This window comes from Nothobranchius furzeri, chromosome 2 (genome assembly GCF_043380555.1).
Source record: "Nothobranchius furzeri strain GRZ-AD chromosome 2, NfurGRZ-RIMD1, whole genome shotgun sequence".
Lineage (NCBI taxonomy): Eukaryota > Metazoa > Chordata > Actinopteri > Cyprinodontiformes > Nothobranchiidae > Nothobranchius > Nothobranchius furzeri.
This window is the reverse complement of record NC_091742.1, coordinates 74,036,326-74,062,766: the sequence shown is the minus strand read 5'-3', so window position 1 is coordinate 74,062,766 and position 26,441 is coordinate 74,036,326. Positions and strand designations below refer to the sequence as shown.

Sequence of the window (26,441 nt, the reverse complement as noted above, 5' to 3'; positions counted from 1 at the left end):
CGTAGCACTCAGCTTCAGCTCAAACTGTACGACTTCATCGCAGGGCAGATCTCACGAGCCATGTGCTTACACTGTACGACCCAGTTCTCGGATGCGACCTGACTGCTCACACTGTACGTCTGGTAGCAACACGTCAGACCTAAAAATGTGCTAAAAATAGCTGTTTTTACACAACACATCAGACTTTTTTGTCTTGTTTTGCCTGTTGTCCTTCGGGAGTGCTGCAGGAGGACACACAGGGTTTTATGGGGGTTAGATGAGGAAAACAAAATAAAGAAAGTAAATCTGTGCTTTTAGGGTCCGCTTCTGATTGATTTACTCGATCATTTTTCGCACGATCGTCTCCACATTTGTGTGAAATTGATCAGAAGGGACGGCCAATCAAATAAAAAAAATAAAACTGACTTTTCTTGTATGCTGAGGGGGCGGGGCCAGGCCTCGAATTTCGACTGTTCGCCCAAAAAATATAAATGGCTATAACTTCATAACCAAATAGAGTAGTTAAAAAAACTTCTGTGGTCATTCGGCATCCGGCCCCGAATAAAAATTAATGGTTGGATGATGACATCACACAAGCTCCGCCCCCTCAGGACAAGAAAGGTCACATTTTACTGTGATAGGTCCCAAATCGCCCCATTTCACTTAATCACCACAAATTTGTAGCTGGTAACTCAAGACAAGTGGGGGTTGCTTGGCGTCACTTTATGGGAGTTTTCAAAAGAGGACTGTGGCAGCGTGGCGAAGTCAGGCGTACCGCCATGGCCATACGTTTGACTCCCATTTCGTCATTTCTAAAGCTATCGCCACAAAACTTCTGGTGAGCGATCCTAGTCCAGCCCCCCAAATAATGTGATTTAAAATTCTGGTGGGCGTGGCCTATTTTTTTTTAAATAGCGCCCCCTAGGACCATTAAAACTGTCAGTCCCAAGCCATGCTTTGACTGAGGATTACGAAATTTGGTACACTAATGTAGTGTTTCAGGACCTACAAGTGCAAAGTCGTACAGGAGGTCGGCCATTTTAGTCCAAGAACTCGATTTAGTAGTTTTCGCACACGTTGTTTGGAGAATGATGCCCCATCACCCTTTTCACCAATCACCTTCAAACTTCTGCTATATACTCTTAAGCTATAGGGGGAAAAACTTAACTGTCAGATTTTTCAAAAGTTGAAAGATGTGGGCGTGGCTAAGCCTCAAGCTTTGACCTGTCGCCGTGCCACTCTTTTTTTCCACAACTCCCTATTGGACTCTTTTCACCCAATCACCAGCAATCTCTGGCAAATAGCAGTAGACAAGTTGAGGTCACTTGGTCTCCAGTACTGGCAGGTTTCGATAAAAGGCGGGGCTTTGGGAGCATGGCGAAATTCGCCATCACGCCATGGAAACACCTTTGCCTCTCATTTCCTCAGTTATCGTGATATCGCTACAAAATCTGGTGAGTGATGCTAGTCTGACCGCCAATAGAAATGGACATGATAGGTTTGTGGGCGTGGCCTTTTTTCTGAAATAGCGCCCCCTAGAACCATCAAAACTGTCAGCCCCAAGCCGTGCTTTATCTGAGAACTATGAAATTTGATGCACTGGTACACTAATGTAGTGCCTTGGGACCTTCTAAAAAGTATCTTGGAGCCAAGGTCAATGTCGCACAGGAAGTCAGCCATTTCGGTCCAAGTACTCGATTCAGTGGTTTTTGCAGACGTTGTTTGGAGAGTGATGCCCCATCGCCCTTTTCACCAATCGCCTTCAATCTTCTGCTATATACTCTTAAGACATAGGGGGGAAAATTCAACCATCTGATTTTTCAAAAGTTGAAAGTTGTGGGTGTGGCTAAGCCTCAAACTTTGACCTTTCGCCATTACATTACTTGACGTAATAACTCCCATGCGCATGATCAAATCTATATCAAACATTGTCTGTGTGATCACTGACCATATCTCAAGACAATGAGAATGTGGACAGCTGACATCACCTAAACCCCGCCCCAAGAACAGGAAGTCTATTGTTTTATGGTGAAACGCCCATATATGTCCCCTCTAATTTAGTCAACATGACACTAAGGCCATCCACTGTCTTCATGATGCTGTAATGACCATTCAGTTCTGATAGCTTTCCAGAAAGGGAGGGGCTTTGATGCCATGGCAAATTCTGGCGTGACGCCGTGACCTTACGTTTGACTGTAACTTCCTCAAAGTGCCTCCGATCTGTACGAGACTGAACATGGCAATCAACAATCCTGCCCTTTAGCCAATGAGGAACAAATGGTTGGTGAACGTTGTATAATATCACCACAGCGTCCCCTACATACCTTTAAAACTGTAATAACTCATACAGACGAGGTCGCAACTGCACCAAACTTGCTATAGGTCATCCCATCACACAAAGGCACCCAACACAATCCTGTGGTCATTGGTTGATATCACTTTAGCTCCGCCCCCTGACAGACATCAGGCCCTGAATAACACATGCATAATGCTATTCACACCAAACTACACGCAAATGATTGTTGTGAACCTACAAACTGCTCTATGGTATATTTTCCTACATTTGGGACAGCACCCCCTAGATACCATAGATCCTTTGTAACTTTTACATAAAACCTCCAAACTATATCAAACATGGTGGGAGTCATCATGCAACTGCAATCAACACATATATGTGCTCACTCATTCAAATCACTTTAACTCTGCCCACTTACAGCCTTTTGCCTCTAGATGACCCATGCAACATTTGATTGATGCCAAATTAATAGAAAACCATCTTTGATGACAAAAGATGACCTCTATGGGATTTAGTTGTAAATGATCACAGCGCCCCCTTGATAGATAGGTTCAAACTTTATTAACCTCTAAAGACAAGGTCAGAATGGCTTGGCTTGTGCCATCACATGACAGCACCAAACACATTGATGTGGTTGTTGGTTCAAACCCCTTTAGCTCCACCTCTTTTCAGCTTTCTGGCTCTAGTTAACACACACTATGTCTGATTTATGCCAAAGTAACAGAAAACCACCTTTGTCAACCAAAGCTTACCTCAATGGGATTTTTCTGTAATTGGTCACAGCGCCCCCTAGTTAACTTTAACCTTCAATAACTTCAAAAAACGTGGTCAGAATAGACTTAAACTTGGTCTGTGTCATCACTCCACCAGTGTGGTAAAGAGTATGCCCTAGTGGTGAGATGTAAAAATTATTGGTGGGCTCAGAGGAGATGCTGAGTCAGGGTGAGGTTCGGATGAGGAGACCATTCGTGGTTCTGGTGTTGGGGTGGTCGACGTTTATGTTCCGTGGATGTGACCAGGTGCACCGGGCTGCCGGCCAGGCCGGAGCGGCGCAGAGCTGCGAGGGGCCGAACGACGCTGCTTGCAGCTTTAATTTAAGTTTGAAATTTGAAATAAGTATAAGAAATGAAGGAAAATTGTTTATTTGTTTTGCATGCTTTAGTTTAATGAGCCAGTAGGGGGAGTGTTCCTTTGATTGTGTGAATATGAAAGAAAGGGGGGGGGGGGGGAGGATAAAAGATGGTTGGAGATTTTTCTCAGACAGACAGACAAGACGGGGAGTGGAGCCAGACAGTTTTTTGACCTCCCTCTGCCCTTTAATTTTCCTCCTTACAATTTTGTTTCATTAGCAACTTGTGGAAAAGTCTTTTGTAACATTTTGTTTTTTGTACCATTCAATTTTGAGTTAACAGTTGAACTGCAAGTGGACTCTGAGGATTCTTAATCCCTTAATTTTTTGGATAAAGACGGAGGAAGAGGGTTATGAGAGTGTCAGACCAGTCTCCACATATTTTGGATTAACAGTTATTTTAGTGGCTGACCTCACCTCTTCAGCTTTCTGGTATGCTTTAAGCTGTCTTAGCATTTAAAACCACATTTACCTTGTTGTTTGGCAGCTTGGGATGTATAAATTAGAATACCAACAAGTCTGTTCTGTCTCCTCCTTGTGTTCTATGTATTAGTAAATTATTAGTGTATTAGTAATGTTGTAATCATGGTTGAGAAATGGAACGTTCTGAGGAAAGCTGGTTTAACACATCATAAGCTTAGACGCACCACCTTACATCTGCATGTCCCAACCCTAACCCTAAAGCATGTATCTAGTATTAGGTAAGGCTCTAGCCTGAGCACCTGAAGTCCTTGTTGGACAAGAGGAAAATAAAGAAAAACACTGTTCACATTCCAGAATGTGCTTGGAAAAGCAAGACTATGAATGAATCCCAGATAGATCTATAGCTTGGTGTCCCTGTCCTTTTCCTCGTTGGTCTGCTAGCAGCAGCTTCATAATTATCCGAACACTCGCTTCGTTTCGTGCTCATCCAGACTATTGCATCATGGGCAACCCCCCCTCCCCACCCCAGTTTACTATAACACACAATGTGGTAATCTAGGTTCTGTGGAGGAAAATACAGAAACCAGCAATAACACAAACCATTGTATTAGGCAAAAGTGGTCAAAAGTTTGGGATCAAGAGTTAAACTAAAAATTCAAATTCAAATTTTATTTGCCACATACACATTCATACACAGTACGAAATGCAGTGAAATGCCTTACACAACTGCTCGTGACCTAAGAGTTGAAAATAAAAAAACTGTACACCACGAATTAAAATGAAGGGTAAATTTAACTGGGAAAGAGTAAGGTAAAATATATGAATTAAAGTTGAATAATAGAATAGCTGTACAACAAAATACACAATAGAATACAAATTAGAATAAAAGGTAAATTTAGCTGGGAAGGAATAAGATAAAATATATATAAGTTGAAGTTGAGAATAAAGTAACTGTACAACAAAATACACAGTATGTAAATGTATAAGAATGTATGAAGAAATAAAAATATCTATACAAAACAGTGGCTGAACAAGTATTAAATGGAAATGAAAAAAAAAATATATATATATATATATATATATATATATATATATGTCCAGAGTTGTGCAAACCACATTTTAGTGACTTTGTTGTGCAACTGTGCTTAAGCAAAGTCCAGACTGTTCGGTGTGTGTGAGAACCATATGTGTGTGCACTTACTATGTGGTGGTGTGGTTTAAATATCGTATTGCCTGCGGGAAGAAACTCCTCCTCAGCCTCTCTGTGTTGGTGTTCAGGGAGCGGAATCGCTTTCCTGACCTCAACAGAGAGAACAGTCTGTTATTTGGATGGCTGAGGTCCTTCACGATCTTCCTGGCCTTGGTCCAGCACCGCCTGCTGTAGATCGAGTGCAGGTCAGGGAGCTCGGAGCGGATGGTGCGCCCAGCTGATCGAAAAACCCTCTGTAGAGCTCGTCTGTCCTGCATGGTGCTGTTCCCGAACCAGGTTATGATGTTCCCCGTCAGGATGCTCTCTATGGTGCACGAGTAGAAGTTCCTGAGCACCCTGGGGGGCAGTCGGAAGTCTCTCAAGCGTCTGAGGTAGTAGAGACGCTGCCGGGCCTTTTTCACCACGGTGTTGATGTGACAGGACCATGACAGGTCCTGCGTGATGTGAACACCGAGGTATTTGAAGCTGCTCACTCTCTCCACTGGGCACTCATTGATGACGGGGATCTGGTAGTTCCTCTCCTGCTTTGTACTGAAGTCCAAACTATGGGCAGATTGGCTAATGCTAGTGCTAGCGTGAGCACACTCAGTCAGATGGTTGTGAGTAACTAAACTCTAGAAGCAAAAGAAAAATCCCCACCATCCTTTTTTTTTGTAGATGTCTGCAGCTGCAGCGGTGTGGGGCAGAAACGTAGCAGCTACCTGGAGTCTAGTTGTTGCTATGAGTCTGCTCCACACATCGCAGCAGTGCTATGCCAAGCTGTTGTAGCATGTAATTCATAAACGCTTCTATATTTGAATACAATTTAAACCTTATTATTTTGCCAACCCATACATGATGGAATAGCTTTGCCACCATTACATTGTTACTGGTAGAATATTCAATCGCTGCAGCTCTTTTTGTAACACACATCATTACATTTCATTTAAATTGTATGCGCGACTCATTATTCAGTCTTTCATTTATTAAGGGACTGGCCATCCAGGGGAGCATGAATGTCGCCCTACTGGAGAGAATGAAGAAATACTGGAGAGAATGAAGAAATTCAGCCCAGCAAACCTCTCAGGTCTTTGTGTGTGAGCCTTTGCTGTGTCGACTTGGTCCACATGACAAAACCAGTGTGTCAGTGTACTTCTCTCTCTTCAGTAACAGGTACACCTAACTGTGTGTGTGTGTGTGTGTGTGTGTGTGTGTGTGTGTGTGTGTGTGTGTGTGTGTGTGTGTGATTAATCAGGTCAATACATTGATATATTGATTGTCAGAATGTAAATAGAAAATGAATGAAGAGTTTTAATATTGTTTTATTTTTTGTATAAAAAAGGTAAACTAAAGTTGTTACTCCCCGTCGGGGAATCGAACCCCGGTCTCCCGCGTGACAGGCGGGGATACTCACCACTATACTAACGAGGAGCTACTGCTTATTTGTATCAAGACAAAGGGGTTTTTGAAGTGTTGGAGGTCTCGAATAATGTTAAATTATTTATTTATTTTAACAGGAAGAATGACATTCTTTTGCCAACTAGCAGGGCTGTTCTGTTTATGTGATGTTTGACATTGTGGGAATCATTCCCCCAATGCCCCTCTACAAGGGACCTGGAGACCAGCAGGAACTCGGAGAAAGAGCCTCATCTCTAAAATACCTCAGTCAACAGTCTGAGCTGGGAGAAAGAAATAAGACTTTACTTTACTTTTTTTTTGTTCTCTTCGGAAAATGAATGCAGTTCTCAGGAGCAAACTGGGTTGGTTCTACAGGTTAGAACAGGAAGCTGCTTTCTAGATTTTTATCAGAAACTGAAGGTCTCGAGGTTATAGTTAGGGTTTCTGCCCTTTGTGGGTAAAATATTGTATTAATTATTTCTGTTACTTGTCAAGATTGTGGTGAAAAAAAGAACTGATGCATTGGCCGGGAATCGAACCCGGGCCTCCCGCGTGGCAGGCGAGAATTCTACCACTGAACCACCAATGCTGCTGGTGATCACAGCAAAATGTGATTTTTTTTTTTTTTCCATACAGATGTGTTTGTAGGAGGGTGTATTTCTGAAGGGATGCCTTTTAGGCTGCTGATTTTCTTCTTTTCTTCTTCCTTCTCTTCTAAATTTAGGATCTATGCTACATGCTGGGTTCTCTGGTCCTTTGTGTTTAGAAGAGGCAGGAAGTTCTGGAGCATGCATGTAGAATAAGGTATCGGTCTAATCAGAGACATCCTCAGGTGTCAGACAAAAGACCAGAGAGAAAAGAAGCCTCAGTTTTATTTTTTTTAAAAACCATCAGACTTCTGACTTAATAGCATCTGTCCAAAAATCTCAGGAATAAAGCCATCAGAAAAACAATCAGAAAAAACAGCTTATGGGGAAAAAAAGTCAAACCAAAATCATTTTGGAAAAAAGTTCTCAATCCTAAAGCCATCAACAAAAAATTTGTCAATCCAAAGGATGTCAGTAAAAAATTCTCAAACTAAATGTCATCAGGAAAAAAGTTGTCAAGCCAAATGTAAAGAAAAAAGTTGTCAAACCAAATGTCGTCAGGAAAATAGCTGTGAAACCAAAAACTGTCAGGAAAAAAGTTGTCAAACCAAATGTCGTCAGGAAAATAGCTGTGAAACCAAAAACATCAGGAAAAAAAATTCTTTCAAAATGTCATCAGGATAATTCCTGCCAAACCAAAAAGCCTTCTGAAAAAGATTTGTCAACCCAAAGGTGGTCAGGAAATAAGTTGTCAGACAAAATACTCTGAGATAGAAATGACTTCAGAAACACATGAAACACAATTCAGAAACTGCTGAATTTCTTCTTGTCTTTGTCCTTCACTTCTAAACTTAGGGCGTAGGTTACATGCTGGGTTTCAATCAAAAAACCATCAGACTTCTGACTAAATAATGTCAGTCAAAAAAGTCTCAGGAATAAAGCCATCAGAAAAATCTGCTTCACAGGAAAAAAAAAAAGTCAAACCAAAATCTTTTTGGAAAAAAGTTCTCAAACCAAAGGCCATCAGGAAAAAGTTGTCAATCCAAAAGCTGTCAGGAAAAAATTGTCAAACTAAATGTCATCAGGAAAATAGCAGTGAAACAAAAAACTGTCAGGAAAAAAGTTGTCAAACATAAAGTCACCAGGAAAAGAAATTGTCTCACAAAATGTCATCAGGATAATTGCTGCCAAACCAAAAAGCCTTCTGGAAAAGATTTGTCAAACCAAATGTGGTCAGGAAATAAGTTGTCAGACAAAATACTCTGAGATAGAAATGACTTAACTAGAGGAATCCAGCAACGGGTGCCATTGTCACATGATGGCCGACTTGGCATGATGTCCTCAATGTGCAACAGCAGCAGAGTGGGCTTCTGAATGCATCACAGTAACTTTTAATTATTCTGCAATTTCTTGATACATTAGCTACTCTTAATCCTCTGAAGTCAATCCACACGCCGGCGTGTATTTGCGAGCTGGTCACATTACTCCCATTGTTATGCAACCAGAAAACCACTTAGGGTCATGATTACAGCTTGTTTTGACAAAGGGGGCTTAAAACTAATTAACAGTTGTGATTTTACACATTTATCCAAGTAAAAGTAAGACATTTAAGGTAGATAATTCATGCCAAGATAAAGGTACTTTTGCACGATCTATCTGCGATAGATGCAGAGCAAAATCCTACAAACTGAGTTCTCTGCTGGCTCCGTCGTCTCTCACTGCACTTCACTGTAAGCTAGGACTCAGGAGTCAGGAAGAAAACAAGACCAAGCTTTTCCTATAGGCTGAGATATGAACCACATCACAAAAATCACTCATAATTAGTTCACCCAGTCACTCAAAATTAGTTGTATTTATTCTTTGTTTCTGGTGAGGATTATGGGGGAAAAGTAAAGTGCTGCATTGGCCGGGAATCGAACCCGGGCCTCCTGCTGAACCACCAATGCTGCTGATGATTGCAGCAAGACGTGATTTTTTTTTCTCTATACAGATGTGTTTGTAGGAGGGTGTATTTTTGAAGGGATGCCTTTTAAACTGCTAATTTTCTTCTTGTCTTTGTCCTTCACTTCTAAACTTAGGACGTAGGTTACATGCTGGGTTTCAATCAAAAAACCATCAGACTTCTGACTAAATAATGTCAGTCAAAAAAGTCTCAGGTATAAAGCCATCAGAAAAAACTGCTTCGCAGGGAAAAAAAGTCAAACCAAAATCTTTTTGGAAAAAAGTTCTCAAACCAAAGGCCATCATGAAAAAATTGTCAATCCAAAAGCTGTCAGGAAAAAATCGTCAAACTAAATGTCATCAGGAAAAAAGTTGTCAAGCCAAATTTAAAGAAAAAAGTTGTCAAACCAAATGTCATCAGGAAAATAGCAGTGAAACAAAAAACTGTCAGGAAAAAAGTTGTCAAACATATAGTCATCAGGAAAAAAAATTGTCTCACAAAATGTCATCAGGATAATTGCTGCCAAACCAAAAAGCCTTCTGGAAAAGATTTGTCAAACCAAATGTGGTCAGGAAATAAGTTGTCAGACAAAATACTCTTAGATAGAAATGACTTCAGAAACACATGAAACGCAATTCAGAAACTGCTGAATTTCTTCTTGTCTTTGTCCTTCACGTCTAAACTTAGGGCGTAGGTTACATGCTGGGTTTCAATCAAAAAACCATCAGACTTCTGACTAAATAATGTTAGTCAAAAAAGTCTCAGAAATAAAGCCATCAGAAAAAACAGCTTCAGGGAAAAAAAAAGTCAAATCAAAATCTTTTTTGAAAAAAGTTCTCAAACCAAAGGCCATCAGGAAAAAGTTGTCAATCCAAAAGCTGTCAGGAAAAAATTGTCAAACTAAATGTCATCAGGAAAAAAGTTGTCAAGCCAAATTTAAAGAAAAAAGTTGACAAACCAAAAGTCATCAGGAAAAAATAGTCACACAAAATGTCATCAGAAAAATTGCTGTCAAACCAAAAAGCCTTCTGAAAAAGATTTGTCAAACCAAATGTGGTCAGGAAATAAGTTGTCAGACAAAATACTCTTAGATAGAAATGACTTCAGAAACACATGAAAAACAATTCAGAAACTGCTGAATTTCTTCTTGTCTTTGTCCTTCACGTCTAAACTTAGGGCGTAGGTTACATGCTGGGTTTCAATCAAAAAACCATCAGACTTCTGACTAAATAATGTTAGTCAAAAAAGTCTCAGGAATAAAGCCATCAGAAAAAACAGCTTCAGGGAAAAAAAAAGTCAAATCAAAATCTTTTTTGAAAAAAGTTCTCAAACCAAAGGCCATCAGGAAAAAGTTGTCAATCCAAAAGCTGTCAGGAAAAAAATTGTCAAACTAAATGTCATCAGGAAAAAAGTTGTCAAGCCAAATTTAAAGAAAAAAGTTGACAAACCAAAAGTCATCGGGAAAAAAATAGTCACACAAAATGTCATCAGAAAAATTGCTGTCAAACCAAAAAGCCTTCTGAAAAAGATTTGTCAAACCAAATGTGGTCAGGAAATAAGTTGTCAGACAAAATACTCTGAGAGAGAAATGACTTAACTAGAGGAATCCAGCAAAGGGTGCCATTGTCACATGATGGTCGACTTGGCATGATGTCCTCAATGTGCAACAGCAGCAGCGTGGGCTTCTGAATGCATCACAGTAACTTTTAATTATTCTGCAATTTCTTGATACATTAGCTACTCTTAATCCTCTGAAGTCAATCCACACGCCGGCGTGTATTTGCGAGCTGGTCACATTACTCCCATTGTTATGCAACCAGAAAACCACTTAGGGTCATGATTACAGCTTGTTTTGACAAAGGGGGCTTAAAACTAATTAACAGTTGTGATTTTACACATTTATCCAAGTAAAAGTAAGACATTTAAGGTAGATAATTCATGCCAAGATAAAGGTACTTTTGCACGATCTATCTGCGATAGATGCAGAGCAAAATCCTACAAACTGAGTTCTCTGCTGGCTCCGTCGTCTCTCACTGCACTTCACTGTAAGCTAGGACTCAGGAGTCAGGAAGAAAACAAGACCAAGCTTTTCCTATAGGCTGAGATATGAACCACATCACAAAAATCACTCATAATTAGTTCACCCAGTCACTCAAAATTAGTTGTATTTATTCTTTGTTTCTGGTGAGGATTATGGGGGAAAAGTAAAGTGCTGCATTGGCCGGGAATCGAACCCGGGCCTCCTGCTGAACCACCAATGCTGCTGATGATTGCAGCAAGACGTGATTTTTTTTTCTCTATACAGATGTGTTTGTAGGAGGGTGTATTTTTGAAGGGATGCCTTTTAAACTGCTAATTTTCTTCTTGTCTTTGTCCTTCACTTCTAAACTTAGGACGTAGGTTACATGCTGGGTTTCAATCAAAAAACCATCAGACTTCTGACTAAATAATGTCAGTCAAAAAAGTCTCAGGTATAAAGCCATCAGAAAAAACTGCTTCGCAGGGAAAAAAAGTCAAACCAAAATCTTTTTGGAAAAAAGTTCTCAAACCAAAGGCCATCATGAAAAAATTGTCAATCCAAAAGCTGTCAGGAAAAAATCGTCAAACTAAATGTCATCAGGAAAAAAGTTGTCAAGCCAAATTTAAAGAAAAAAGTTGTCAAACCAAATGTCATCAGGAAAATAGCAGTGAAACAAAAAACTGTCAGGAAAAAAGTTGTCAAACATATAGTCATCAGGAAAAAAAATTGTCTCACAAAATGTCATCAGGATAATTGCTGCCAAACCAAAAAGCCTTCTGGAAAAGATTTGTCAAACCAAATGTGGTCAGGAAATAAGTTGTCAGACAAAATACTCTTAGATAGAAATGACTTCAGAAACACATGAAACGCAATTCAGAAACTGCTGAATTTCTTCTTGTCTTTGTCCTTCACGTCTAAACTTAGGGCGTAGGTTACATGCTGGGTTTCAATCAAAAAACCATCAGACTTCTGACTAAATAATGTTAGTCAAAAAAGTCTCAGAAATAAAGCCATCAGAAAAAACAGCTTCAGGGAAAAAAAAGTCAAATCAAAATCTTTTTTGAAAAAAGTTCTCAAACCAAAGGCCATCAGGAAAAAGTTGTCAATCCAAAAGCTGTCAGGAAAAAATTGTCAAACTAAATGTCATCAGGAAAAAAGTTGTCAAGCCAAATTTAAAGAAAAAAGTTGACAAACCAAAAGTCATCAGGAAAAAATAGTCACACAAAATGTCATCAGAAAAATTGCTGTCAAACCAAAAAGCCTTCTGAAAAAGATTTGTCAAACCAAATGTGGTCAGGAAATAAGTTGTCAGACAAAATACTCTTAGATAGAAATGACTTCAGAAACACATGAAAAACAATTCAGAAACTGCTGAATTTCTTCTTGTCTTTGTCCTTCACGTCTAAACTTAGGGCGTAGGTTACATGCTGGGTTTCAATCAAAAAACCATCAGACTTCTGACTAAATAATGTTAGTCAAAAAAGTCTCAGGAATAAAGCCATCAGAAAAAACAGCTTCAGGGAAAAAAAAAGTCAAATCAAAATCTTTTTTGAAAAAAGTTCTCAAACCAAAGGCCATCAGGAAAAAGTTGTCAATCCAAAAGCTGTCAGGAAAAAAATTGTCAAACTAAATGTCATCAGGAAAAAAGTTGTCAAGCCAAATTTAAAGAAAAAAGTTGACAAACCAAAAGTCATCGGGAAAAAAATAGTCACACAAAATGTCATCAGAAAAATTGCTGTCAAACCAAAAAGCCTTCTGAAAAAGATTTGTCAAACCAAATGTGGTCAGGAAATAAGTTGTCAGACAAAATACTCTGAGAGAGAAATGACTTAACTAGAGGAATCCAGCAAAGGGTGCCATTGTCACATGATGGTCGACTTGGCATGATGTCCTCAATGTGCAACAGCAGCAGCGTGGGCTTCTGAATGCATCACAGTAACTTTTAATTATTCTGCAATTTCTTGATACATTAGCTACTCTTAATCCTCTGAAGTCAATCCACACACCTGTGTGTATTTGCGAGCTGGTCACATTACTCCCATTGTTATGCAACCAGAAAACCACGTAGGGTCATGATTACAGCTTGTTTTGACAAAGGGGGCTTAAAACTAATTAACAGTTGTGATTTTACACATTTATCCAAGTAAAAGTAAGACACTTAAGGTAGATAATTCATGCCAAGATAAAGGTACTTTTGCACGATCTATCTGTGATAGATGCAGAGCAAAATCCTACAAACTGAGTTCTCTGCTGGCTCTGTCGTCTTTCACTGCACTTCACTGTAAGCTAGGACTCAGGAGTCAGGAAGAAAACAAGACCAAGCTTTTCCTATAGGCTGAGATATGAACCACATCACAAAATCACTCATAATTAGTTCACCCAGTCACTCAAAATTAATGGTATTAATTCTTTGTTTCTGGTTAGGATTATGGGGGAAAAGAAAGCTGCTGCATTGGCCGGGAATCGAACCCGGGCCTCCCGCGTGGCAGGCGAGAATTCTACCACTGAACCACCAATGCTGCTGATGATTGCAGCAAAACGTGATTTTTTTTTCTCTATACAGATGTGTTTGTAGGAGGGTGTATTTTTGAAGGGATGCCTTTTAAACTGCTAATTTTTTTCTTGTCTTTGTCCTTCACTTCTAAACTTAGGACGTAGTTTACATGCTGGGTTTCAATCAAAAATCCATCAGAGTTCTGACTAAATAATGTCAGTCAAAAAAGTCTCAGGAATAAAGCCATCAGAAAAATCTGCTTCACAGGAAAAAAAAAAGTCAAACCAAAATCTTTTTGGAAAAAAGTTCTCAAACCAAAGGCCATCAGGAAAAAGTTGTCAATCCAAAAGCTGTCAGGAAAAAATTGTCAAACTAAATGTCATCAGGAAAATAGCAGTGAAACAAAAAACTGTCAGGAAAAAAGTTGTCAAACATAAAGTCACCAGGAAAAGAAATTGTCTCACAAAATGTCATCAGGATAATTGCTGCCAAACCAAAAAGCCTTCTGGAAAAGATTTGTCAAACCAAATGTGGTCAGGAAATAAGTTGTCAGACAAAATACTCTGAGATAGAAATGACTTAACTAGAGGAATCCAGCAACGGGTGCCATTGTCACATGATGGCCGACTTGGCATGATGTCCTCAATGTGCAACAGCAGCAGAGTGGGCTTCTGAATGCATCACAGTAACTTTTAATTATTCTGCAATTTCTTGATACATTAGCTACTCTTAATCCTCTGAAGTCAATCCACACGCCGGCGTGTATTTGCGAGCTGGTCACATTACTCCCATTGTTATGCAACCAGAAAACCACTTAGGGTCATGATTACAGCTTGTTTTGACAAAGGGGGCTTAAAACTAATTAACAGTTGTGATTTTACACATTTATCCAAGTAAAAGTAAGACATTTAAGGTAGATAATTCATGCCAAGATAAAGGTACTTTTGCACGATCTATCTGCGATAGATGCAGAGCAAAATCCTACAAACTGAGTTCTCTGCTGGCTCCGTCGTCTCTCACTGCACTTCACTGTAAGCTAGGACTCAGGAGTCAGGAAGAAAACAAGACCAAGCTTTTCCTATAGGCTGAGATATGAACCACATCACAAAAATCACTCATAATTAGTTCACCCAGTCACTCAAAATTAGTTGTATTTATTCTTTGTTTCTGGTAAGGATTATGGGGGAAAAGTAAAGTGCTGCATTGGCCGGGAATCGAACCCGGGCCTCCTGCTGAACCACCAATGCTGCTGATGATTGCAGCAAGACGTGATTTTTTTTTCTCTATACAGATGTGTTTGTAGGAGGGTGTATTTTTGAAGGGATGCCTTTTAAACTGCTAATTTTCTTCTTGTCTTTGTCCTTCACTTCTAAACTTAGGACGTAGGTTACATGCTGGGTTTCAATCAAAAAACCATCAGACTTCTGACTAAATAATGTCAGTCAAAAAAGTCTCAGGTATAAAGCCATCAGAAAAAACTGCTTCGCAGGGAAAAAAAGTCAAACCAAAATCTTTTTGGAAAAAAGTTCTCAAACCAAAGGCCATCATGAAAAAATTGTCAATCCAAAAGCTGTCAGGAAAAAATCGTCAAACTAAATGTCATCAGGAAAAAAGTTGTCAAGCCAAATTTAAAGAAAAAAGTTGTCAAACCAAATGTCATCAGGAAAATAGCAGTGAAACAAAAAACTGTCAGGAAAAAAGTTGTCAAACATATAGTCATCAGGAAAAAAAATTGTCTCACAAAATGTCATCAGGATAATTGCTGCCAAACCAAAAAGCCTTCTGGAAAAGATTTGTCAAACCAAATGTGGTCAGGAAATAAGTTGTCAGACAAAATACTCTTAGATAGAAATGACTTCAGAAACACATGAAACACAATTCAGAAACTGCTGAATTTCTTCTTGTCTTTGTCCTTCACGTCTAAACTTAGGGCGTAGGTTACATGCTGGGTTTCAATCAAAAAACCATCAGACTTCTGACTAAATAATGTTAGTCAAAAAAGTCTCAGAAATAAAGCCATCAGAAAAAACAGCTTCAGGGGAAAAAAAAGTCAAATCAAAATCTTTTTTGAAAAAAGTTCTCAAACCAAAGGCCATCAGGAAAAAGTTGTCAATCCAAAAGCTGTCAGGAAAAAATTGTCAAACTAAATGTCATCAGGAAAAAAGTTGTCAAGCCAAATTTAAAGAAAAAAGTTGACAAACCAAAAGTCATCAGGAAAAAATAGTCACACAAAATGTCATCAGAAAAATTGCTGTCAAACCAAAAAGCCTTCTGAAAAAGATTTGTCAAACCAAATGTGGTCAGGAAATAAGTTGTCAGACAAAATACTCTTAGATAGAAATGACTTCAGAAACACATGAAAAACAATTCAGAAACTGCTGAATTTCTTCTTGTCTTTGTCCTTCACGTCTAAACTTAGGGCGTAGGTTACATGCTGGGTTTCAATCAAAAAACCATCAGACTTCTGACTAAATAATGTTAGTCAAAAAAGTCTCAGGAATAAAGCCATCAGAAAAAACAGCTTCAGGGAAAAAAAAAGTCAAATCAAAATCTTTTTTGAAAAAAGTTCTCAAACCAAAGGCCATCAGGAAAAAGTTGTCAATCCAAAAGCTGTCAGGAAAAAAATTGTCAAACTAAATGTCATCAGGAAAAAAGTTGTCAAGCCAAATTTAAAGAAAAAAGTTGACAAACCAAAAGTCATCGGGAAAAAAATAGTCACACAAAATGTCATCAGAAAAATTGCTGTCAAACCAAAAAGCCTTCTGAAAAAGATTTGTCAAACCAAATGTGGTCAGGAAATAAGTTGTCAGACAAAATACTCTGAGAGAGAAATGACTTAACTAGAGGAATCCAGCAAAGGGTGCCATTGTCACATGATGGTCGACTTGGCATGATGTCCTCAATGTGCAACAGCAGCAGCGTGGGCTTCTGAATGCATCACAGTAACTTTTAATTATTCTGCAATTTCTTGATACATTAGCTACTCTTAATCCTCTGAAGTCAATCCACACACCTGTGTGTATTTGCGAGCTGGTCACATTACTCCCATTGTTATGCAACCAGAAAACCACGTAGGGTCATGATTACAGCTTGTTTTGACAAAGGGGGCTTAAAACTAATTAACAGTTGTGATTTTACACATTTATCCAAGTAAAAGTAAGACACTTAAGGTAGATAATTCATGCCAAGATAAAGGTACTTTTGCACGATCTATCTGTGATAGATGCAGAGCAAAATCCTACAAACTGAGTTCTCTGCTGGCTCTGTCGTCTTTCACTGCACTTCACTGTAAGCTAGGACTCAGGAGTCAGGAAGAAAACAAGACCAAGCTTTTCCTATAGGCTGAGATATGAACCACATCACAAAATCACTCATAATTAGTTCACCCAGTCACTCAAAATTAATGGTATTAATTCTTTGTTTCTGGTTAGGATTATGGGGGAAAAGAAAGCTGCTGCATTGGCCGGGAATCGAACCCGGGCCTCCCGCGTGGCAGGCGAGAATTCTACCACTGAACCACCAATGCTGCTGATGATTGCAGCAAAACGTGATTTTTTTTTTCTCTATACAGATGTGTTTGTAGGAGGGTGTATTTTTGAAGGGATGCCTTTTAAACTGCTAATTTTTTTCTTGTCTTTGTCCTTCACTTCTAAACTTAGGACGTAGTTTACATGCTGGGTTTCAATCAAAAATCCATCAGAGTTCTGACTAAATAATGTCAGTCAAAAAAGTCTCAGGAATAAAGCCATCAGAAAAATCTGCTTCACAGGAAAAAAAAAAGTCAAACCAAAATCTTTTTGGAAAAAAGTTCTCAAACCAAAGGCCATCAGGAAAAAGTTGTCAATCCAAAAGCTGTCAGGAAAAAATTGTCAAACTAAATGTCATCAGGAAAATAGCAGTGAAACAAAAAACTGTCAGGAAAAAAGTTGTCAAACATAAAGTCACCAGGAAAAGAAATTGTCTCACAAAATGTCATCAGGATAATTGCTGCCAAACCAAAAAGCCTTCTGGAAAAGATTTGTCAAACCAAATGTGGTCAGGAAATAAGTTGTCAGACAAAATACTCTGAGATAGAAATGACTTAACTAGAGGAATCCAGCAACGGGTGCCATTGTCACATGATGGCCGACTTGGCATGATGTCCTCAATGTGCAACAGCAGCAGAGTGGGCTTCTGAATGCATCACAGTAACTTTTAATTATTCTGCAATTTCTTGATACATTAGCTACTCTTAATCCTCTGAAGTCAATCCACACGCCGGCGTGTATTTGCGAGCTGGTCACATTACTCCCATTGTTATGCAACCAGAAAACCACTTAGGGTCATGATTACAGCTTGTTTTGACAAAGGGGGCTTAAAACTAATTAACAGTTGTGATTTTACACATTTATCCAAGTAAAAGTAAGACATTTAAGGTAGATAATTCATGCCAAGATAAAGGTACTTTTGCACGATCTATCTGCGATAGATGCAGAGCAAAATCCTACAAACTGAGTTCTCTGCTGGCTCCGTCGTCTCTCACTGCACTTCACTGTAAGCTAGGACTCAGGAGTCAGGAAGAAAACAAGACCAAGCTTTTCCTATAGGCTGAGATATGAACCACATCACAAAAATCACTCATAATTAGTTCACCCAGTCACTCAAAATTAGTTGTATTTATTCTTTGTTTCTGGTGAGGATTATGGGGGAAAAGTAAAGTGCTGCATTGGCCGGGAATCGAACCCGGGCCTCCTGCTGAACCACCAATGCTGCTGATGATTGCAGCAAGACGTGATTTTTTTTTCTCTATACAGATGTGTTTGTAGGAGGGTGTATTTTTGAAGGGATGCCTTTTAAACTGCTAATTTTCTTCTTGTCTTTGTCCTTCACTTCTAAACTTAGGACGTAGGTTACATGCTGGGTTTCAATCAAAAAACCATCAGACTTCTGACTAAATAATGTCAGTCAAAAAAGTCTCAGGTATAAAGCCATCAGAAAAAACTGCTTCGCAGGGAAAAAAAGTCAAACCAAAATCTTTTTGGAAAAAAGTTCTCAAACCAAAGGCCATCATGAAAAAATTGTCAATCCAAAAGCTGTCAGGAAAAAATCGTCAAACTAAATGTCATCAGGAAAAAAGTTGTCAAGCCAAATTTAAAGAAAAAAGTTGTCAAACCAAATGTCATCAGGAAAATAGCAGTGAAACAAAAAACTGTCAGGAAAAAAGTTGTCAAACATATAGTCATCAGGAAAAAAAATTGTCTCACAAAATGTCATCAGGATAATTGCTGCCAAACCAAAAAGCCTTCTGGAAAAGATTTGTCAAACCAAATGTGGTCAGGAAATAAGTTGTCAGACAAAATACTCTTAGATAGAAATGACTTCAGAAACACATGAAACACAATTCAGAAACTGCTGAATTTCTTCTTGTCTTTGTCCTTCACGTCTAAACTTAGGGCGTAGGTTACATGCTGGGTTTCAATCAAAAAACCATCAGACTTCTGACTAAATAATGTTAGTCAAAAAAGTCTCAGAAATAAAGCCATCAGAAAAAACAGCTTCAGGGAAAAAAAAAGTCAAATCAAAATCTTTTTTGAAAAAAGTTCTCAAACCAAAGGCCATCAGGAAAAAGTTGTCAATCCAAAAGCTGTCAGGAAAAAATTGTCAAACTAAATGTCATCAGGAAAAAAGTTGTCAAGCCAAATTTAAAGAAAAAAGTTGACAAACCAAAAGTCATCAGGAAAAAATAGTCACACAAAATGTCATCAGAAAAATTGCTGTCAAACCAAAAAGCCTTCTGAAAAAGATTTGTCAAACCAAATGTGGTCAGGAAATAAGTTGTCAGACAAAATACTCTTAGATAGAAATGACTTCAGAAACACATGAAAAACAATTCAGAAACTGCTGAATTTCTTCTTGTCTTTGTCCTTCACGTCTAAACTTAGGGCGTAGGTTACATGCTGGGTTTCAATCAAAAAACCATCAGACTTCTGACTAAATAATGTTAGTCAAAAAAGTCTCAGGAATAAAGCCATCAGAAAAAACAGCTTCAGGGAAAAAAAAAGTCAAATCAAAATCTTTTTTGAAAAAAGTTCTCAAACCAAAGGCCATCAGGAAAAAGTTGTCAATCCAAAAGCTGTCAGGAAAAAAATTGTCAAACTAAATGTCATCAGGAAAAAAGTTGTCAAGCCAAATTTAAAGAAAAAAGTTGACAAACCAAAAGTCATCGGGAAAAAAATAGTCACACAAAATGTCATCAGAAAAATTGCTGTCAAACCAAAAAGCCTTCTGAAAAAGATTTGTCAAACCAAATGTGGTCAGGAAATAAGTTGTCAGACAAAATACTCTGAGAGAGAAATGACTTAACTAGAGGAATCCAGCAAAGGGTGCCATTGTCACATGATGGTCGACTTGGCATGATGTCCTCAATGTGCAACAGCAGCAGCGTGGGCTTCTGAATGCATCACAGTAACTTTTAATTATTCTGCAATTTCTTGATACATTAGCTACTCTTAATCCTCTGAAGTCAATCCACACACCTGTGTGTATTTGCGAGCTGGTCACATTACTCCCATTGTTATGCAACCAGAAAACCACGTAGGGTCATGATTACAGCTTGTTTTGACAAAGGGGGCTTAAAACTAATTAACAGTTGTGATTTTACACATTTATCCAAGTAAAAGTAAGACACTTAAGGTAGATAATTCATGCCAAGATAAAGGTACTTTTGCACGATCTATCTGTGATAGATGCAGAGCAAAATCCTACAAACTGAGTTCTCTGCTGGCTCTGTCGTCTTTCACTGCACTTCACTGTAAGCTAGGACTCAGGAGTCAGGAAGAAAACAAGACCAAGCTTTTCCTATAGGCTGAGATATGAACCACATCACAAAATCACTCATAATTAGTTCACCCAGTCACTCAAAATTAATGGTATTAATTCTTTGTTTCTGGTTAGGATTATGGGGGAAAAGAAAGCTGCTGCATTGGCCGGGAATCGAACCCGGGCCTCCCGCGTGGCAGGCGAGAATTCTACCACTGAACCACCAATGCTGCTGATGATTGCAGCAAAACGTGATTTTTTTTTTCTCTATACAGATGTGTTTGTAGGAGGGTGTATTTTTGAAGGGATGCCTTTTAAACTGCTAATTTTTTTCTTGTCTTTGTCCTTCACTTCTAAACTTAGGACGTAGTTTACATGCTGGGTTTCAATCAAAAATCCATCAGAGTTCTGACTAAATAATGTCAGTCAAAAAAGTCTCAGGAATAAAGCCATCAGAAAAATCTGCTTCACAGGAAAAAAAAAAGTCAAACCAAAATCTTTTTGGAAAAAAGTTCTCAAACCAAAGGCCATCAGGAAAAAGTTGTCAATCCAAAAGCTGTCAGGAAAAAATTGTCAAACTAAATGTCATCAGGAAAATAGCAGTGAAACAAAAAACTGTCAGGAAAAAAGTTGTCAAACATAAAGTCACCAGGAAAAGAAATTGTCTCACAAAATGTCATCAGGATAATTGCTGCCAAACCAAAAAGCCTTCTGGAAAAGATTTGTCAAACCAAATGTGGTCAGGAAATAAGTTGTCAGACAAAATACTCTGAGATAGAAATGACTTAACTAGAGGAATCCAGCAACGGGTGCCATTGTCACATGATGGCCGACTTGGCATGATGTCCTCAATGTGCAACAGCAGCAGAGTGGGCTTCTGAATGCATCACAGTAACTTTTAATTATTCTGCAATTTCTTGATACATTAGCTACTCTTAATCCTCTGAAGTCAATCCACACGCCGGCGTGTATTTGCGAGCTGGTCACATTACTCCCATTGTTATGCAACCAGAAAACCACTTAGGGTCATGATTACAGCTTGTTTTGACAAAGGGGGCTTAAAACTAATTAACAGTTGTGATTTTACACATTTATCCAAGTAAAAGTAAGACATTTAAGGTAGATAATTCATGCCAAGATAAAGGTACTTTTGCACGATCTATCTGCGATAGATGCAGAGCAAAATCCTACAAACTGAGTTCTCTGCTGGCTCCGTCGTCTCTCACTGCACTTCACTGTAAGCTAGGACTCAGGAGTCAGGAAGAAAACAAGACCAAGCTTTTCCTATAGGCTGAGATATGAACCACATCACAAAAATCACTCATAATTAGTTCACCCAGTCACTCAAAATTAGTTGTATTTATTCTTTGTTTCTGGTGAGGATTATGGGGGAAAAGTAAAGTGCTGCATTGGCCGGGAATCGAACCCGGGCCTCCTGCTGAACCACCAATGCTGCTGATGATTGCAGCAAGACGTGATTTTTTTTTCTCTATACAGATGTGTTTGTAGGAGGGTGTATTTTTGAAGGGATGCCTTTTAAACTGCTAATTTTCTTCTTGTCTTTGTCCTTCACTTCTAAACTTAGGACGTAGGTTACATGCTGGGTTTCAATCAAAAAACCATCAGACTTCTGACTAAATAATGTCAGTCAAAAAAGTCTCAGGTATAAAGCCATCAGAAAAAACTGCTTCGCAGGGAAAAAAAGTCAAACCAAAATCTTTTTGGAAAAAAGTTCTCAAACCAAAGGCCATCATGAAAAAATTGTCAATCCAAAAGCTGTCAGGAAAAAATCGTCAAACTAAATGTCATCAGGAAAAAAGTTGTCAAGCCAAATTTAAAGAAAAAAGTTGTCAAACCAAATGTCATCAGGAAAATAGCAGTGAAACAAAAAACTGTCAGGAAAAAAGTTGTCAAACATATAGTCATCAGGAAAAAAAATTGTCTCACAAAATGTCATCAGGATAATTGCTGCCAAACCAAAAAGCCTTCTGGAAAAGATTTGTCAAACCAAATGTGGTCAGGAAATAAGTTGTCAGACAAAATACTCTTAGATAGAAATGACTTCAGAAACACATGAAACACAATTCAGAAACTGCTGAATTTCTTCTTGTCTTTGTCCTTCACGTCTAAACTTAGGGCGTAGGTTACATGCTGGGTTTCAATCAAAAAACCATCAGACTTCTGACTAAATAATGTTAGTCAAAAAAGTCTCAGAAATAAAGCCATCAGAAAAAACAGCTTCAGGGAAAAAAAAAGTCAAATCAAAATCTTTTTTGAAAAAAGTTCTCAAACCAAAGGCCATCAGGAAAAAGTTGTCAATCCAAAAGCTGTCAGGAAAAAATTGTCAAACTAAATGTCATCAGGAAAAAAGTTGTCAAGCCAAATTTAAAGAAAAAAGTTGACAAACCAAAAGTCATCAGGAAAAAATAGTCACACAAAATGTCATCAGAAAAATTGCTGTCAAACCAAAAAGCCTTCTGAAAAAGATTTGTCAAACCAAATGTGGTCAGGAAATAAGTTGTCAGACAAAATACTCTTAGATAGAAATGACTTCAGAAACACATGAAAAACAATTCAGAAACTGCTGAATTTCTTCTTGTCTTTGTCCTTCACGTCTAAACTTAGGGCGTAGGTTACATGCTGGGTTTCAATCAAAAAACCATCAGACTTCTGACTAAATAATGTTAGTCAAAAAAGTCTCAGGAATAAAGCCATCAGAAAAAACAGCTTCAGGGAAAAAAAAAGTCAAATCAAAATCTTTTTTGAAAAAAGTTCTCAAACCAAAGGCCATCAGGAAAAAGTTGTCAATCCAAAAGCTGTCAGGAAAAAAATTGTCAAACTAAATGTCATCAGGAAAAAAGTTGTCAAGCCAAATTTAAAGAAAAAAGTTGACAAACCAAAAGTCATCGGGAAAAAAATAGTCACACAAAATGTCATCAGAAAAATTGCTGTCAAACCAAAAAGCCTTCTGAAAAAGATTTGTCAAACCAAATGTGGTCAGGAAATAAGTTGTCAGACAAAATACTCTGAGAGAGAAATGACTTAACTAGAGGAATCCAGCAAAGGGTGCCATTGTCACATGATGGTCGACTTGGCATGATGTCCTCAATGTGCAACAGCAGCAGCGTGGGCTTCTGAATGCATCACAGTAACTTTTAATTATTCTGCAATTTCTTGATACATTAGCTACTCTTAATCCTCTGAAGTCAATCCACACACCTGTGTGTATTTGCGAGCTGGTCACATTACTCCCATTGTTATGCAACCAGAAAACCACGTAGGGTCATGATTACAGCTTGTTTTGACAAAGGGGGCTTAAAACTAATTAACAGTTGTGATTTTACACATTTATCCAAGTAAAAGTAAGACACTTAAGGTAGATAATTCATGCCAAGATAAAGGTACTTTTGCACGATCTATCTGTGATAGATGCAGAGCAAAATCCTACAAACTGAGTTCTCTGCTGGCTCTGTCGTCTTTCACTGCACTTCACTGTAAGCTAGGACTCAGGAGTCAGGAAGAAAACAAGACCAAGCTTTTCCTATAGGCTGAGATATGAACCACATCACAAAATCACTCATAATTAGTTCACCCAGTCACTCAAAATTAATGGTATTAATTCTTTGTTTCTGGTTAGGATTATGGGGGAAAAGAAAGCTGCTGCATTGGCCGGGAATCGAACCCGGGCCTCCCGCGCTGGGACCGAGAATTGTTTAGCTAAACGCCCCTAAACCAAATCTCATTCATTCCCAATGGTAGTCCTAAACCACTACGGATGTAATATATTTTTGACCACTACGCATTGTGGCGCTGTTGCGCTCTTCTCTCTTCTAGGAAGCTGCCTGAAACGGTAGTTCACTTGCTAACCACTTCGGTAGAGACAGGACTGATTAGCAGCGGAGCGGATTAAAAGTATTCTTTAATCTTCGGTTAGACTGTTATAAGGTAAGTTTTGTTGATATGAATGCAGATTACAAGGATTGGAGGTGTTGTTTCCGAACGTACTGCGTTGCTAGGATACGAGTAGCAACGCTATACACGCTAAACGCTAAATTCAAAAGTAAACACTTCAGGATCATAGTTCTACGGTTAAAACTAATGAAAAAATTGCAAAAATATAGAAGATAATTATGGTTTTATATTAACTTCGGTATTATTTTGTTATTTGTAAACAACACAGCAGTGGTTTTTTCAAGTAATGCTTTTTTGTCTTGTAAACTCTGTAAAATAAATACAAGTAAAAAAATTAATAAATAAAAACTAAACAAAAAATAACATTAATATAGGTATCAGCTTTCCTGGCCCAACTCAGTACTTACAATTCAAAAAATGAATGTTTGATGGCTGAATAAGTATACTTATTTTTTGGACTTTAATTTGTGCCTGACTGCTCTGTGTCACTGAAAGAAATAATAAAATACAAGCTATTTCTTGAACATTCAGCAGTGATTTTGCATCCCTCTGAGTCACTCACACCACAGCCTGGTGCATTAACCCCTGTGTCTATGACCTTCAAAGGCTGCCTGTATCTTCACCTTCTTTTCTCTTTCTACAGTCTCTGATCTTCAGTGTGTGAGGAGGTGGAGCCAGGAATACAGTGAGGCACCGTCCCCAGTGAGATCATCGACTTCTTAGGGTGATTTACATGTGATTACAGCTTGTTCATCAGAAACAACCCACTACCAGCTATTCCAGGTTGTGCTGACAGAGTTCCTCAGGTGAGAAGCAACAATTCTTTAAGAAACTTTATTTAAACCTCCTCAAAGTGCTATTGTTTTCTATTTGATTCTATAATACAGACAGCGAGTCACATAACTGGTGTTGTGTTACAAAGATAAGAGGATCAAATGAGCTTTACTACTAAGGAATAGTTTGTCTAGTTTGTTAATCAAACCAATAAATAAAGATATGGGTTTAATAAAGGCAGATAGTCGAGTGAGGTTTGATGACAGTAATAAATATAACCCAGCCTCTCTTCATCTTGTTTGCAGTTGTATCTTTAGAATGTTGTAATGAGAACAGAAGATGCACACGCACACACACACACACACACACACACACACACACACACACACACACACACACACACACACACACACACACACACACACACACAGTTTTAGTGGGTTCATTATTTGATAGAATTGTTATTGAAGTTAATCAGCTCCAGAACAAAGACATGATTATCAAAACTATGCAAGCAAATCTTAAAATATTTTATAATGTTGTGTCTAATAACTAAATCAAAAATGTCCATGAACTTTACCAGGCGAAGATGCAGAGGAAAATGGTATTTTATCCAGGAAAGCTGAGCGTGGTTTTCCGTAAGGGGCCCCTTGGATATCTCCTGCAGGCGCCCTCTCCTGAAGCCAAGCGCATCAAGGATGACCCCAGTTTGCAGGACAGGTCTGCGTCCATGAAGGAGGACCTGGTACGGCAAAATGCTTTGGCCACAGTTCGTAGGAGAGGAGGGGATACCACAGACATTACAGAGCTGCTGGGAGACTACATCCTTCAATTTGGAAAATATAAAGGAAAGTCTTTCAGGTGGCTTTTAGAAAATGATGTGGGATACACTCTGTACCTCATTAAGAACCGCCAGAAGGAGGAGGATTTGGGTCTCTGTAGCTCGGCTGAGGATCACAGCAAGGTCAGCCTGCAGACATTTGTTAAGTTTGCTCTTAGTTTTGCAGAGATCAAGTCTGTCCTCGGCTACGAGGCAGGTGTTGTCAAAGCCTCTTGTGAAGATGAGCAGCAGGTTGGCTTTGGCTCCCGGGCCAAAAGCACATGGAAGGAAATCTGGGACAGTAGAGCTGATGGGTATGCGGACTTCATCTTGAAAAAGAGTTGCCTCCCCGGGACACGCATGAAGAAGCTGCAGCAGTACCTGCAGGGCAGACATCAATCTGCCTCAGCTTCTACACCCACTGAACAGGATACAAGTGTGCCACCTGAACCTCTGGGTAAGAAACTTGATTCATGTTCATTTTTGAAATGACAGAAACATGTAATGTTTAACATTTATCCTGAACTGATATCATATTTGTCATTCTGTGTGCTGTAATCTTTGTCCACACTACAGTTATGGACGAGGACAAAGAGTTGGAGAGCGCCATGTTGAACATCTCACCCTCTGACCTGCTGAGCACGAGCAGTCAGTAACACTGTTAATACAGTCAGTTAATT

The 26,441-nt window shown here is 38.7% G+C and overlaps 1 protein-coding gene and 5 non-coding genes across 6 annotated transcripts in view; 1 reads left to right on the top strand and 5 right to left on the bottom strand.

Annotated features, from left to right (window-relative positions):
- LOC129165140 (uncharacterized) overlaps positions 1–26,441 on the top strand; it is an 83,612-nt gene that overhangs the window by 57,025 nt on the left and 146 nt on the right. Inside the window, exons 5-7 of the mRNA XM_070547937.1 lie at positions 7,139–24,200; positions 24,811–24,973; positions 25,525–26,409. Coding sequence (XP_070404038.1) covers positions 25,531–26,253 — 723 coding nt within the window. The 5' untranslated portion in view covers positions 7,139–24,200; positions 24,811–24,973; positions 25,525–25,530 and the 3' untranslated portion in view covers positions 26,254–26,409. The remainder of the gene's footprint in view (positions 1–7,138; positions 24,201–24,810; positions 24,974–25,524; positions 26,410–26,441) is intronic.
- On the bottom strand, positions 6,376–6,447 carry trnad-guc (transfer RNA aspartic acid (anticodon GUC)). The gene has a single exon. It is a non-coding gene; the product is annotated as a tRNA-Asp (tRNA).
- trnag-gcc (transfer RNA glycine (anticodon GCC)) lies at positions 6,933–7,003 on the bottom strand. Its single transcript has one exon. It is a non-coding gene; the product is annotated as a tRNA-Gly (tRNA).
- Positions 13,412–13,482, bottom strand: trnag-gcc (transfer RNA glycine (anticodon GCC)). The gene has a single exon. It is a non-coding gene; the product is annotated as a tRNA-Gly (tRNA).
- trnag-gcc (transfer RNA glycine (anticodon GCC)) lies at positions 16,913–16,983 on the bottom strand. The gene has a single exon. It is a non-coding gene; the product is annotated as a tRNA-Gly (tRNA).
- trnag-gcc (transfer RNA glycine (anticodon GCC)) lies at positions 20,415–20,485 on the bottom strand. Its single transcript has one exon. It is a non-coding gene; the product is annotated as a tRNA-Gly (tRNA).